The sequence below is a fragment of the Meles meles genome, chromosome 15 (assembly GCF_922984935.1).
Source record: "Meles meles chromosome 15, mMelMel3.1 paternal haplotype, whole genome shotgun sequence".
NCBI classification, from domain to species: Eukaryota; Metazoa; Chordata; class Mammalia; order Carnivora; family Mustelidae; genus Meles; species Meles meles.
The window spans coordinates 71,659,391-71,673,291 of record NC_060080.1 but is presented as its reverse complement, the minus strand read 5'-3'; the positions used below and the strand labels follow the sequence as shown (position 1 = coordinate 71,673,291).

Genomic DNA, 13,901 nt, shown 5'->3' with positions numbered 1-13,901 from the left:
CAAAAAAATGAACTGTGTGTATCAGCGTCAAGTTGTGTGATTGGTTTTCACCGTCCCCTGTAAGAAATGGGAAGGACTAAAGCTTCAGCAAAAGAAAAGGCAATGGAAACAGGGGATTTACCTGTCATGGCCTGTTGGTCATCCACGGTTAACTTTAAACTTTTTCCCCGACGGACCACACGCACTGTGTGCCATTCATTATCATTGAGGTTATAGCCGGCAAAAAGGGTCTCGGGACCTTTGCCTGTAGAATATGCCAAACAGTCATTATGGACACTCAGAATCAGTCAAGCAAATGAACCTCACAGAGAGTGAGAGAAAGAGACAAAGTAAGGGGTGGGGGGGAGCACGGGAGAGGGAGGAGAGACAAGAGAGAAAGAAATGAGAGAGAGAGAGGTGAGAGTGAGAGAGAGAGAGAGAGGAGAGAGAAGAAACTGGCTGGATCAATTTTCAAGCCCATTAGAGTCAGAGCAAGCAAGGAAAATGACAAGTTAACAGACATTCAGGTGTGACACTTTAAGAAGATCTTTAACATTATGCATTGATCAGACAAGGGAATGAACCTTGTTGTCATAAATAGGCACAGTCAATACAGCATTGGGAAGCCTCCCAAATTTACACACACTTGCTTGTTGTTGTTATTGTGGTGGTTATTGTTTTTCCCAAGGAATTCTCTGATCTTTGCAGTTAGGGCTTTCTTACTAACGAAGCTGACCACAGTGTTGTAGCCTCTGACTTCGGGGAGAGAGCGGATCCTACACTTCAGGTGCAGCAACGAGCTGATTAGAGCTCAGTGAAGAGACCACCTCGGGCACTGAGTTGTGTGATGACTGCTCTTCGGTCCTGTAACACGTACTTCCGATGTCCCCCCAACTCTTAGGTTTATAGAATGTTGTGTCTAAAACCTAAGTCCAGTGGAGTGGATTTAGATAAAGGTATTGACTTGTGGGAAATGAGGGAAAAAAAGTCACAGCCGATAAAGGTCCAAGTGTTGGGTGGGAAGGAAAAAAGAAAAGTGAGTTTGAATAGCGCTAGTGGGCAGGGATTCCCAGCTGAGGACCAAAAGGAAAAAGGCAGGAATGTAACCACCTGGGAAAGGAGCCCCCGGTGAATCTATGTAAATCCATAAAATCAATTACAAATGAATTTACATGGGCTTAGAATAGACAAATCATTTCAGAAAGTTGTTTTATGGAAATCACTGAAATGACAAAGTTAGACAAACATCCCTCTTCTATTTAAAAACAAAGCAATGAAAAAAATTAAAATGCCTGGAAATTTTTTAATTAAAAAAAGTATTTCCACTAATCTGACAATATGATTCACTGAAAAAAGTAAAGTTTTTAAAGATACGTTATTTGGGGATGGATTTGCCTCTCCCCTCCCTCGTTTTCCAAGTACTGAAAAGTGTTGGTATGCTAAAATAATGGAAGACATGGCATCACTGAGTTTCATGACTTTCAGCTGATTCAGGATCTGGCTTGGGTTCATAATTTCTTCAACCAAATCCTACCAGCAAAACCAATCAATGTCCAAGACTCATAGGAGGACATAGAAAAGGCAAAGAAGAAGGAGAAAGAGAAAAAAAAAAAAGGAAAAGGAAAAGGAAAGAAAAGAAAAGGGAAGGAAAGGAAAGGAAAAAGAAAAGAAGAAAGAAAAAAAGAAAGAAAAAGAAAAGAAAAGAAAAAAAGAAAGTAATAGAATCAAATAGAAGAACCTCCGTAGTCCATCCAACAACATCACTGTTTGCTTTTGGTACTGCTGGCTATCCTGAGTTCTCTCTTAGGCTGTAACAGGTATAAGTTCTGCCTTCCGTGGTTGGGGTTTCTCTGGGGCTTAAAACAAACAGGTAAGGCAAGCTAAATTTTGTAGGACGAACTACTTCATGTCTTTAAAAGAAACCATCATTAAGATTAGAAACAATCTCTTTTTGTTTCTTTAGAAAAGTTAAATTATACATCCGGATACATGAATAAAAACGAGTCTAGACAGAACAGTTTTTAGAGACTGATCAGTAAAAACCTAGAGGAAGCCTCTTAGTTCAGCAACTGCAAAAAAAAAAAAAAAAAAAAAGCTTTGAGACCAAATGTTGAAAGCAAGTTCCACGATCAAAGGGACTCTTTCTAGTTTCAACAGCGAAGAAAGCAGCTCTTTAATAACTCTGCAGAATCTTAGCATCCTACTGGCAGTGAGGGTCATTCTTAGTTTTGATCTTTGAAAAGAGAATACATCATGTTAAAGCTATTTTTATAGGGAAGACTTTTTCTTTTAGAAATATGTGCTTTGAAGCAGCTCCACTCCCATTCTCTTAATTTTAAAAGTGTTTTGTCAAGAAAAAGAAGCTTAGGGGTGATATCATCATTATACCCCATCCTGGGCTTCATCTTGCTCTCAAGTCATAATGCTTAATCTATAAAACAACTATTTCCATAACAACAGGCACAAAATCCAATTAAAAATAACCCTTTGGTTCATAAAAATCTCTGTGGGCCAACTTGAAGCTCCTTTCTTGCATTATTGAAAATGTGAGGAGATTGATTTTAGAAGATAAGGTTTTTAAAAATGCACTTAATATTCTCAGTTCAAAACCGTGCTCTCTATGCAATGTGGAGTGTAATGGATAGTGCCCTGAAAGAGGAGTTAAGAATTGTGGTCAGTAGCCCTTGATTTGCTACGAAGAAAGAAGTTGGGGGCCAGTAAATGCTTACTATGTGCCAGGCATTTTATCTGTTAACTTATGCCATCGTTACACTGCTATCATTTGGCAGCTATGGAACTGAAAGCCTAGGAAGCTAAAACTTCTTGCCTCAAGGTCACACAGCTAAAACGTGATAGAAAAGTGTTCCATCCTAGGTTTAAGGGACTCAAAGCCTGCATGCTCCCCCTCCCCCTCACCAGCCTGCCTCCCAGCTCTATGACTTTTGACTAGAAACAAACTTCTCCGTTGCCCCACATCTAAACAAAGGAAAGCTGGTCTGTTAGGACTTCCAGCTTGCTCTACAGAATGATGACAATGCTAGGAAATCTTACACCACTTTTCCATAAGTCATGGTAGATGGAAAACTCTAAATAGCACACCATACCTCTAAAGGTGCTAAAGGCATAATAGAGAAGAAGGGCCATCATTTTGGGACTGAATCCACATAATTAGAAATTAAAAAAAAAAATTTATTTAGGGGGGCCTGGGTGGCTCAGGGGGCTAAAGCCTCTGCCTTCGGCTCAGGTCATGATCCGAAGGTCCTGGAAACGAGCCCCGCATTGGGCTTTCTGCTCAGCGGGGAGCCTGCGTCCCTCTCTCTCTCTCTGCCTGCCTCTCTGCCTACTTGTGATCTCTGTCTGTCAAATAAATAAATGAGATCTTGGAAAAAAAAAAGATTTTATTTATTTATTTGAGAGAGAAGGAGCACAAGCAGAGCCGAGGGAGAAGCAGACTCCCGGCCAAGCAGGGAACCCAATGCGGGACTCGATCCTAGGACTCTGGGATCATGACCTGAGTTGAAAGCAGACATATAACCAACTGAGCCACTCAGGCCCCTCTCATAATCAGCAGTTTGCTAACACATTCAGCTTCTGGTGGTCTCAACAACACAACAGAAGGCAGGAGATGGTGTAGACATCTCTGTAATGCCTTAGAGGTCTCACATTCCCACATCTAAAACCTATGGGACTTGTAAAGAAAGATGGCTTAACTGTTTTAATTTTGAGTTTGAGAGTCATTTGTCCTCTTGTAAAAATTTTAATGGGAAAATTATAGTCACTACAGCCACTGATGATCTGAATTCCTTTTGAGATTTCCTCTTCTTTTGAGGATATCAAAATATCGGCAGTAACATCTTTCTCCCAGCATTAATATGAGTGTTATGGGCTGAATGTTCATTTGTTGAAGCCCTAATCTCTCGTGTGATGATGTTAGGAAGGAGGTGGGGCCTTTGAGAGGTAATTAGGCTTAGATGAGGTGATGAGGGTAGAGCTCAGGACAGAATTGATGGCTTTATAAGAAGAGATATCAGAGCTCTTTCTCTCTTTCATAGAAGGTGGCCATCTGCAAGCCAGGAAGAGAGCTCTCACTGAGAGCCAAGCCTGCCAACAGCAACCTTGGATTTAGAGTCCAGAACTATGAGAAATAAATGTTTGCCATTCAGGTTACACAGTCCATGGTATTGTGTTATAGGAGTCAAAGCAGACTTAGTAAGCAATATTTTAAAGATTTTAAAGACAGCCAATAGCATTGTTACTATTTTAAAGATAACCATTCCTTATATTTTGAAGGGAGTTAAAATTTGTAATTTTATACTTGATTCTTACTGTAACCTATTATTTAAGTCATAGAGATTTTCCCCCCATATTTTAGTTAAGAAAGTAGATTTAGAAAGGTTGAGTGTATTATTATAAGACTCAGTGTCCGTAAGGAATGGAATAAAGACTGCGATCTTGAGGTCTTCCATGCCCCTTCTAGTGTCCTTTCCGCAGGCTCCAAAATGATCTGCAGTAAAATAAAGGTACTACGTGGCTGAATGACAGCAGCTAATATTTAACCAGGCTGAATCACAAGTCACCTCTATGGATAATGCTGTGTTAGAGAATTTGAGGACTCGAAGGGATGTGGGACGAAGAGCAGCCCACGGAGTCTTCTACAAACAAACACCCCGGGGTCCGAAGCAATTAGATGATGTTCTTCTATTTAAATGAAGAGCCCTGTTCCCCAGACTGGCAGTAGAGTGAACTTTCTTTAGATTATTCTGCCATTATATTAGGCTGAACTAGACTAAACTTGAAGAACACCAAGGTCTGACTCTGCGATTTGGTCCACGATTGTGATTTGTTCTGCATCTAGGGTGAAAAGTAAGCAAGAATACATACTGCTTCCTAATAGTATTTAACAGGGCTAATCTACGGTTTAAGTGTTTTCTAGTTGGTGGTATTCACTAGGTGTTCTGGTGACTCTGTAGCTAAAATTCATTAATTTGCATTCATTTAAATAATTTAAACTCATTCACTACAGATGGAAGTAGAAACAATAAACATTTCAGTTTTCCTCAATCTAGTTCAACCTGATTGTCCTTTTATAACTTACCCATGTAAGAAGTTCAAGTGTCATTACAATTTTACTCCTAAGAAGGATTAAAGATAACCCCAACTTGAGGCATAGGACAGAGAGGAAAGGGTGTGTGTGGGAATGAGAGGTGGAGTCAGTAGTTAGTCCAACAAATCCTTCTTTGAAGCCCAGTACTATAGAGCCTTGATTGAACCACTAGGACATACGCTTGATAAAACATGATGATAGCTGTTTTGGACCAGATTAGTAACCACATTTCCTAGTTACTTTTCACTTTCATTCTCACTAAAGGAGGGGATGGTGGAGAAAAATTGGATTTTTTCCCCAGGTCTGCCATCAACCAATTACATCACCTTAAGTAAGTCATTTACCTTTTCTGTTCCTCATATTTCATCTGTGAAATGAGGATGCTTGGTAAGAACATAACAAAAATATTCTCCTATAAGCCAAGTTAAAAATTTTTTGGAAGAAAGAGAGCTAGCCTTGCACCATTTCCAACCTTGTGGCACCAAGAAAGAGTATATTACACTGAAGCTCTCTATATTCATGAGATTTAATTATTATCACTGGCAATTTCATCATTTTTATTTTGACATGGGTAGGCAAAAGACAGAGAGAACTTCGCTGAGTTATTTTAGATCCAGAATTACTAAACTCAAATGAAACCAGTAGGACAATACTGATACATGCTAGCAAATGTGTTTATTAATGTGTGTAGTCAAATTTTAAGGAGGAGAACTGTTTTTTGTCATCTTGGTATCACTTAGGAATTTAGCACTAAATATTCAGAAAATGGCCAGAGAGAGCAGGAAATACACCATTATATACCAGGATATGCCCTTGCTTAATGGACAAGTTCACTTAGGAAATGAAATCACAGATCAGAAGGTTATATGGCGAAATAGTGATCTTTAAGAAACCCTTTCTTTTAACTATGGCAAATTATTCTCTCCTCTGTTTGAAGAATCAGATCAGGGCGGGGCAGTGTTGGAGACTCTGACCCAGTATCTCACTAAGCTTGCCTGACTCAGAACAAATATAGTTGTGCAATGTGAAAATCCAGAAGCTAAACTGGGGCAGTGATTTTATTATCATTTTTAAATCAGTGGAATATTTTTTTCTACCTGTAATCTTGCATAAAAAACATAAAAATGATATAAGGTGGGACTTGACCCTGTTACTTAAAAAGCAAGCTAACCTGGTCCCTGACACACCGCCCAGAACACCTGGACTCTCCAGAATCTTCTAGCTGGTTCATTTCTCCCTTCAGAAAAGGATGATTTTCTTCATCAGAAAACACCAGAAAGGCTTTCTAAAATCCTGTAGAAGTAACTATTTGCTTTTAAAATCAGATTTGATTTAAAAAAAAAAAAAGATGTCACTTATGAATTAAAAAAACAAACAAACCCCTATTCTTCCAGAACAATATTGATTATGTATATGAAGGTTCAGAGCCCTTCAAAGCTACTCTTCTTAGTCTATGTGCATTATCCTCTTGCATAAGTTCTCAACACACCCTTAATTGCAAAGTCCAAATTTATAGGCTCCCTTCTGAAGATTTTGTAGGCCTTTTCCTCCTAGGTCATGTGAGTTAAGGAACAGATGGTCTTTCCTTTTTTCCAGCCATAAAGAAACCAAGATTTAGGATTTATGCTTGATTTGATCAACTAGATTATTTTCCTTCCTTTAACTACTTTTTCTTCTTTCCTTCCTTCCTTCTTTCTTTTTTTTCTTATTTTTTTCTTTCTTTCTTTTTTTTTTTTGGCATATTGGCTTTTCCCCACAATGAATTTTTTTTTAAATATTGGGGTATGAATCAATAATTTATTTAATGAAGAAAAGAATAGCTTCTAAGAGATAAAAACACAATTAATCCAACTCTCCCTTTTTACAGATAGTTCCACGGGAGATAAGTCTGTATCTTCAACAAGATTAAATAAGCATTTATTGACTGGTATCAGGTTTGTCTGCAAGCGTATTTTAAATTAATTTTCACATTTGTGATGTATATTTTTTTAACCAAAATACACATAGTAAAATGCATGTGATACTAACTTTAGATCCTTTTTGGAAGATAGTCTTGTGTGAAAATGTTTTGTGAAACTACTTATACTAGTTTTTGAATGTGGGGGAAAAAAATAATAAAGAACAATAGAGGAAAAATGAGACAAAGCTAAGGACTCTATGAAGCAATGTGATCAAAGATGTTTACTAGCCGAAAATGATAGCTGTCTTTGGAGCTAAAAGATGGATGTGGGTGGAGAAAAGCAAACCCACACCAATTATACTTTGATTTTTAAAGCACTTAGGTGTGTGGGCCACAAAGCTGAGATTCCTATACACCCTTCAAGTCCTTATTTAACTCTAGTGGCATATTTTAAAGAAGCGAGCTATCTAAATGGACCATCTGTATCAGCCACCCTATTTCTTAGTATAGTTCAAGCCAGTTGGTTCTGGACTTTCTTCATGATGCCTTGAACATCAGATGTAAATAATTTCTATTTTTAACTGTATCTTGTTATTTGGATGGTTGATCTGCTCACTTCGTAAGTGAAGCCACTTATTGAGCACGGGGATTTCGCTGGATGCTTCTGCGAAGCCATAACCGAGTAATGTGCATAGATGATAGGCAGGAGGGAATCCACTTAGTTTGCCCTCTGGAAATGATCCATCATACTTCCACTTTATTAAGAACAGTTGTGTTTCTTCAACCACAGCTGAAGATGGGCACTATGTGCAAGTGTATCCTAAAGTTTTCATAGCTTTGTTATTTAAAGAAAAAAAAATCTAGCATTGCTTTACACATACAAATTGCTTATATTTATACATGAGTGTTCAATTGTTCTTTAGATCATTAAACAGTCTTTAGCACCCAGTCATTGAATTAAAAGTCACAGCACCATAGCATCTTAGAATTATGAAGTTTAAAAACTGAATGTTCTATATTGTATCTGTTGTTTATCCTGTTAAACTACTCCTATTAGTTCTGGATCATGTGGCACCCAGATCCTATTATTTTAGTTTAAAAATTATTTTATGCCAAACACTGATCTCAGCATATGCATGTTCCATCTTAGATTCGCAAGATGTTTACCTTCAAATAGATCAGGGATCAAGACACTTTTTTTCTGTAACAGGTCAGATAGCAAATATATTTGGCTTTGGAGGATGTGGTTTGCCATTACATTTACTCAACACTGGCAGTATACTGTGAAAGCAGCCACAGGTTATATGTAAACAAATGGGTGTGAATTTGTTTCAATAAAACTATGTGTTAAAAGAGGCAGTCCCCTGTGTGCTGTAGTTTTTTCAAGTCCCTCTAAAATACACATAAATAAATAGACAATTTTAAATACCCTTATGTCATAGACTTTTACATGGAGTATTAAAGAAATAACTCATGGAAATATTTTCAAGAACTTAAGTGTCAGGGGACATGAGTTTTAGATACAATGTTACCATTAAATCTAGCATAATACAAATTATGCTCATTGAGTCTCCCTCTCACTGCTCCTGTCTGAATTTTCTTGTCAGTAAAACAACATAACAAAAATGAAAGAAATTGAAAAAGCCTTTAAATGGCAGAAGCCAATTGCAAAGCCCCTCTTCTGCTTTGCTTTTTAAAAGTAAACTCTATGCCCAACATGGGTTTTAAACTCACAAACCCCAAGATCTAGAGACATATGCTCTCCCAAATGAGCCAGCCAGGTGCCTGAAGGCCCCTATACTTCTAAAATTTAGTTACCTTTCCTGGTTCTAAAAATTTAGAATAGCAGCCTTTATTAAAATGCATGATATCTGTGCGTGTGTATAAAATTAGGTGTCTACATATATCCACATTTCTGGATACTAACAAGTTTTATTTGGCAGTTGACTTTGAGGATGGTAACTGCTGGTGGGAGGCAGGACCCCGTGGGAAGCTGGAAATAAGGCTTGTCATTGTGACAAAATGGGAAGAGAGAAAAGCAAGAGAAACAGAAACTAGAGCCATGGTGCTTGATGCCTGAGCCAGGGCTCTCGGCAGCAGCCCTCTTACCTGTAAATGACAGGAGGGTGTGTTTCTCAGGTCGTAATGATGACACCTCCAGCTTGCTATTTGATTTTTGCCTTTTTTTGGTTTTAAAATAATTACTTAAAAAAATAACCCAACTTCTGCTTTAAAAAAGAAAGAAGAAGGAGGAGAAGGAGGAGAGGGAGGTGGGAAGGGAGGGAGAAAAGGAGTAACTTTTCATTAAATGTTTCTATGTTATCTTTCTTCATGCCTAGATATTGGGCTGCAAGCAAAATTCTTTTGTTTTTATTTCTCATATGAATCAGTTAAGGAATTTAATTATAAATTAAAATTAGACACGTGAAAATTGGACCTCCAAATTCTTCTTCCGCTATTCACTACCATTACTAGGGGAAAGACCAACAAAATAACTTACAAGCCCAGTGCAAATGGAAAATACGGGGCTGCTGTTCCGAATGAAGAATTTTCGGCCAGTTATAGCCGACCTTGAATTCAAGCACGGTCCTTCTAAGCAAGGGGCCATGGGTAGCGACGCAAACTGCATGCTGTTGAAGCCAGCCCTGATTAGGAGAATTAAGTCCTGTGCTTTTTTATTTTTAAAAGTTTCATTTCACTCTATATTCAGAAATGTGCCGACAAGGCTGGAAGCAAAACACTTCATTTGTTCACTTAAGAGGCAGAGCTGCATCACCGTCCCCATATGGTCTGCACTTAATGCAAGGCCTCTGGGGTATCAGAAAAGCTGTCTCAGAGCTGTCTTACTGGCCAAGTCTGGTGCCCATCAGTCTGGTGCCTGGGCTTGGTGACAGACAAATAATTAACCTAACAGTCATGCAGAGGAGCTTCTTGCCAAGCCACTGAACTCCTCCCTCTTTTCTATCTCTCCTCAACATCTTCTCAATTTAGTTGCGGATATGCCCTTGACAACTATTCGGAATATTTTTATGAAAAGAGCTACTTGCCTTTTCTGTACAAGCAAGGTGATGTGTATAGACACATTTCTTTATACTAAAAATATTAAAAATACCCTTCCTTAATTAAAAAATAATTGAGTAAATCATAGAATGTCAGACATTAAGCTTTCAGATGTTAGTTTTTAAAAATGAATATCAACAACAGGAGAAAGGCATTTTATAAACTGATTTCTCTGGAAAAATAAATCGTAACATGCTAATTAATTACGTGGTATTTGTTTTGGTTAGATTGTTACTTAAATCTGCCCTTGTGTTTTTAAAAGTGCTTGAACTCTATATCCAGGTCTGGTGCGTGTGTTCTGGACTTACGGGTTTGATTTTTATCCTAGTTCCACATGTTACCAGCTGTGTGAACTTGCATAACCTATTTAAGTTCTCTGGGCCTCAGTATTTTTATCTGTAAAATAAGTTAGTAATGGAAATACATCATAACACAAATAGACTTAATTAATTTGAATAATTTAAAGTAATGCCTAGCACACAGTAAGCCCTTAGTTATAATAATAATATTATTTTCACTATTATATTATCACTATTTTTATATCTCCCCTTCGGTGATTTCAAATTTCAAGGAAAATATTGGACATCTATAGCTCGGTGCCTTGAACATAATTGCCATTCACTATTTACTGAATGAGTGTATTTGTTTAGAGTTTGTTGGATTGTGTGTGTGTGTGTGTGTGTGTGTGTGTGTGTGTGTGTCTATGTGTGGTAGAGGAAATATCTTTTGATATTGAATTAAGCCAAATAGTTAAAGAAAAAACAACTCCATTAACCTTTAATGTTGACATTCACTAAGAAATATCAGGAAATAGAAAGCCATTGTTTTGTTTTCATATTTAGCAGCACAGAATCTGTTAAGTCATAAGTTGGAAAGCTTGGGTGAGTCAGGTATCTGGCTAATCACTTGGACAGCTTTTTTGCTCAGTTCCCTTGAAAATAAATTTAATATGGTGTAGAGCCTAGGAGAGCACAATGCCCTAAGGTCAGCAGTCAATAATTCCCACATGCAAAGAAAACAGTTGATTTAGGAATTGGGGGATTCAAGAATTAATGAGTGATTTATAAGAGAACACTGGCATTGTCTGCAAAAATATCTGACTTTGGAGAGCTGCTGGAAACCCCCTGCAGAGAGTTCTTTGCCATTTTCCTAACTCATACCAACCCTATTTTATTATCTACAAAATAAACTTCATGTAGCTGCCTCACCTCGTGTTCCACACCTGGCTTAATATCATAGCTCTAAGCAAATGAATCGACAAGGTTTAAATCATCTACTAAGAAACATTTAGTTTCTATAGCATTGACATTGATTGTACCCATTTATGACAGACCAGGATAAGTATCTCTGATGTAAATAATTTTCAATGTGAAAAACATACATTTGAAGAAATACAAATTACCTTTTAAGAATATAATTATATTTACAACACAGTAAAAATGAACACAAGTTATATAAATATATTGTTCAAAGAATGTTTTAAAATAACTCTCTTTAAATCTAATCTAGCTCAACTAGCAGGTTTAGGAAGAAGCATAATAAAATAAGCTAATAAACTGAAAGAAAAATTTGGACTGTGACTTTATTTTAAGGAAAAAAGGTCATTTCCAAGAAATGCTTATCACATAATAGGATAGCTTGCAGGCATAATTAAGTACTAAATAGTTAATGTGCTTTTAAATAAGCATTATAAATGGAAAACGTATTCAGCATTGGCATAGCATGAAAAGAAAATGATTACATTGATTTACAGTGATATTTATTTAACACAACTTATGCAATACTTACAAAATGTCAAGTTATCTGAATGAAAGAATGAAAAAAGCATAAAGATATTGAGCTTTCGGAAATTTACAAAGATTTGATAATCCACTAAAAAGCCATGGAATTAGAGTATAAAACCCAGAGATTATTTAATTAAATATATCATTCTTTATCTGAATATATTATAATAGTTACAGAATTTCTTTTTATGAGAAGGCCAAGAAAAATGCATATTTTTGCATAATACAAGCAAAGATGGCTTTACCTATATTTTATTTTGCGTATCTTGTTAATATAACTGCACTAGAATATCTTTAAAGATTGAATTTATATTTCTGGGGTATTCTTAAACTTTCTCCAAAAATAAAAAGCATAGTAGAGGAAGTAAATAAATCTTAGTTCCTGGCTTTGTCAATTTATTTGTCCCCTTCCTTTCTTTTCCCTCGGAAGCCATTATGATGCTTGAAAGCCTATTTTTCAATATTTGCCTTAATATTATGAAAGTATTATGAAAGTATTTTTTTAATAAAACACATTCTAAGGAATATGATAAGACATATTTTGTCTTTAGAAAGGTTGAACTATGGCTCTCTCATTTGTCTTGGTCTTTTTTTCTTTCCTCAGTGACTGCATCAAAGAAGGCTGTGGACAAGCAACGCATAATAATTCATTCATCCATCATATAAAAATCAGAATAATAATGTGTTTTTTCCCAAGCAATGATATGATGACTTACAAAATTCTTCTTTACTGTGAATTTTAATAATGCAATAACAGATAGTGTTAATTGTTTTCTTTTATTGTCATTGTTTTATTGTCATTAGCTTATGTATCAGGCTAACTACAAGTTATGTGCTATGATTTAGTTATTGAGTGCTATGACTTCATTCAACCATTTACTTTATTTTTTTAATCATTTACTTTAATGATGAGAAAAATATTGAGATTGCTCCTTTATTTGAAAATGTCTTTGTGTCAAAGTCGTTTTTTTTTTAAGATTTTATTTATTTATTTTAGAGAGAGTCTGGGGTTGGGGGAGGGCCAGAGGGAGAGGGAGAGGTTTTTTTTGTTTGTTTGTTTTTTAAGATTTTATTTATTCATTTGTGTCAAAGTCTTTTGAAATGAATGGGCTGTCTTCCTATCCTGGAAGTGTTCTAAAAAGTTGCTTGTCCAACTACAGCAACAGTTACTAGCTATTAAACCTTATGTCAAGTTAACTTGCTCAACCTGAGGAAATAGTGTTTGCAGGTTCCTTGGAGCTGGTCTCCCAACTGCTAGAAGTAACGTTACATCTGCGTGATTGTTCCTGGTCAATCTCCCTATGATGAGATTATGTCAGTTAGGCTTTCATGTAGTGGATTCCTGTCAATGATAATTTACAGCAATACATCTGTAAAGTATCTTTTCATTCATGGTTATTCCAATCTGGTTTCTTTTGCAAGATCTTGGTCACAGATGCTTCCAATCAGTTTTAATTTGACTGCTCTGAGATCACTGATGAATGGGAATAGAACTTACTTTTGTACATATATGTTTTCTATTTTACCTTTCTTTAACTGGTTTAATGGCCTGGATCTGCTTTAGATTACTTTGGCAGAAAGTCATTATTAGGTCCTACCTCCATTTTGGTCCACCTATTTCAACAATATTAGGTGCATATGTTTGTATTCTAAGGAATTTGCATAACTTATTAAATAATTTATTTTTTATTTTCTTTTCTTGGACACCTTCATAATGTTTGAAAAATCAGTAATGGCAATTTTAAGTCATGCCATTATAGTATATTTGTTCTATAATATTTGAGTTTTAATTTTCACATGCATTAGCTATTCCCTTTGCACCTACTGAAATGTAAGAAATTTCAGAATTCTTTAGATTTTTTAGTTGTACACATTTATTTATACTGAAAATTTCTTGATTTCTCAAATGGGTTGATTTTTTTCCCCCATATATCTGACAATTTAATGAGTGCCTATATTCACAGGCTAGCTATATTATTTGTATGCAAATTTTAAAAGATAATTGATCATTCTTACTCTAAATCCTACATTTCCAAAGCAATTTTAAGTATAATAATTATCTATAGAAAAAGTC

The 13,901-nt window shown here is 36.2% G+C and overlaps 1 protein-coding gene across 29 annotated transcripts in view; it reads right to left on the bottom strand.

The window, feature by feature from the left end:
- NRXN1 (neurexin 1) overlaps nt 1-13,901 on the bottom strand; it is a 1,247,328-nt gene that overhangs the window by 637,928 nt on the left and 595,499 nt on the right. For all 29 annotated transcript variants that reach the window (XM_045979150.1, XM_045979153.1, XM_045979171.1 and 26 more), the window contains one exon: nt 122-244. In XM_045979150.1, coding sequence (XP_045835106.1) covers nt 122-244 — 123 coding nt within the window. The remainder of the gene's footprint in view (nt 1-121; nt 245-13,901) is intronic.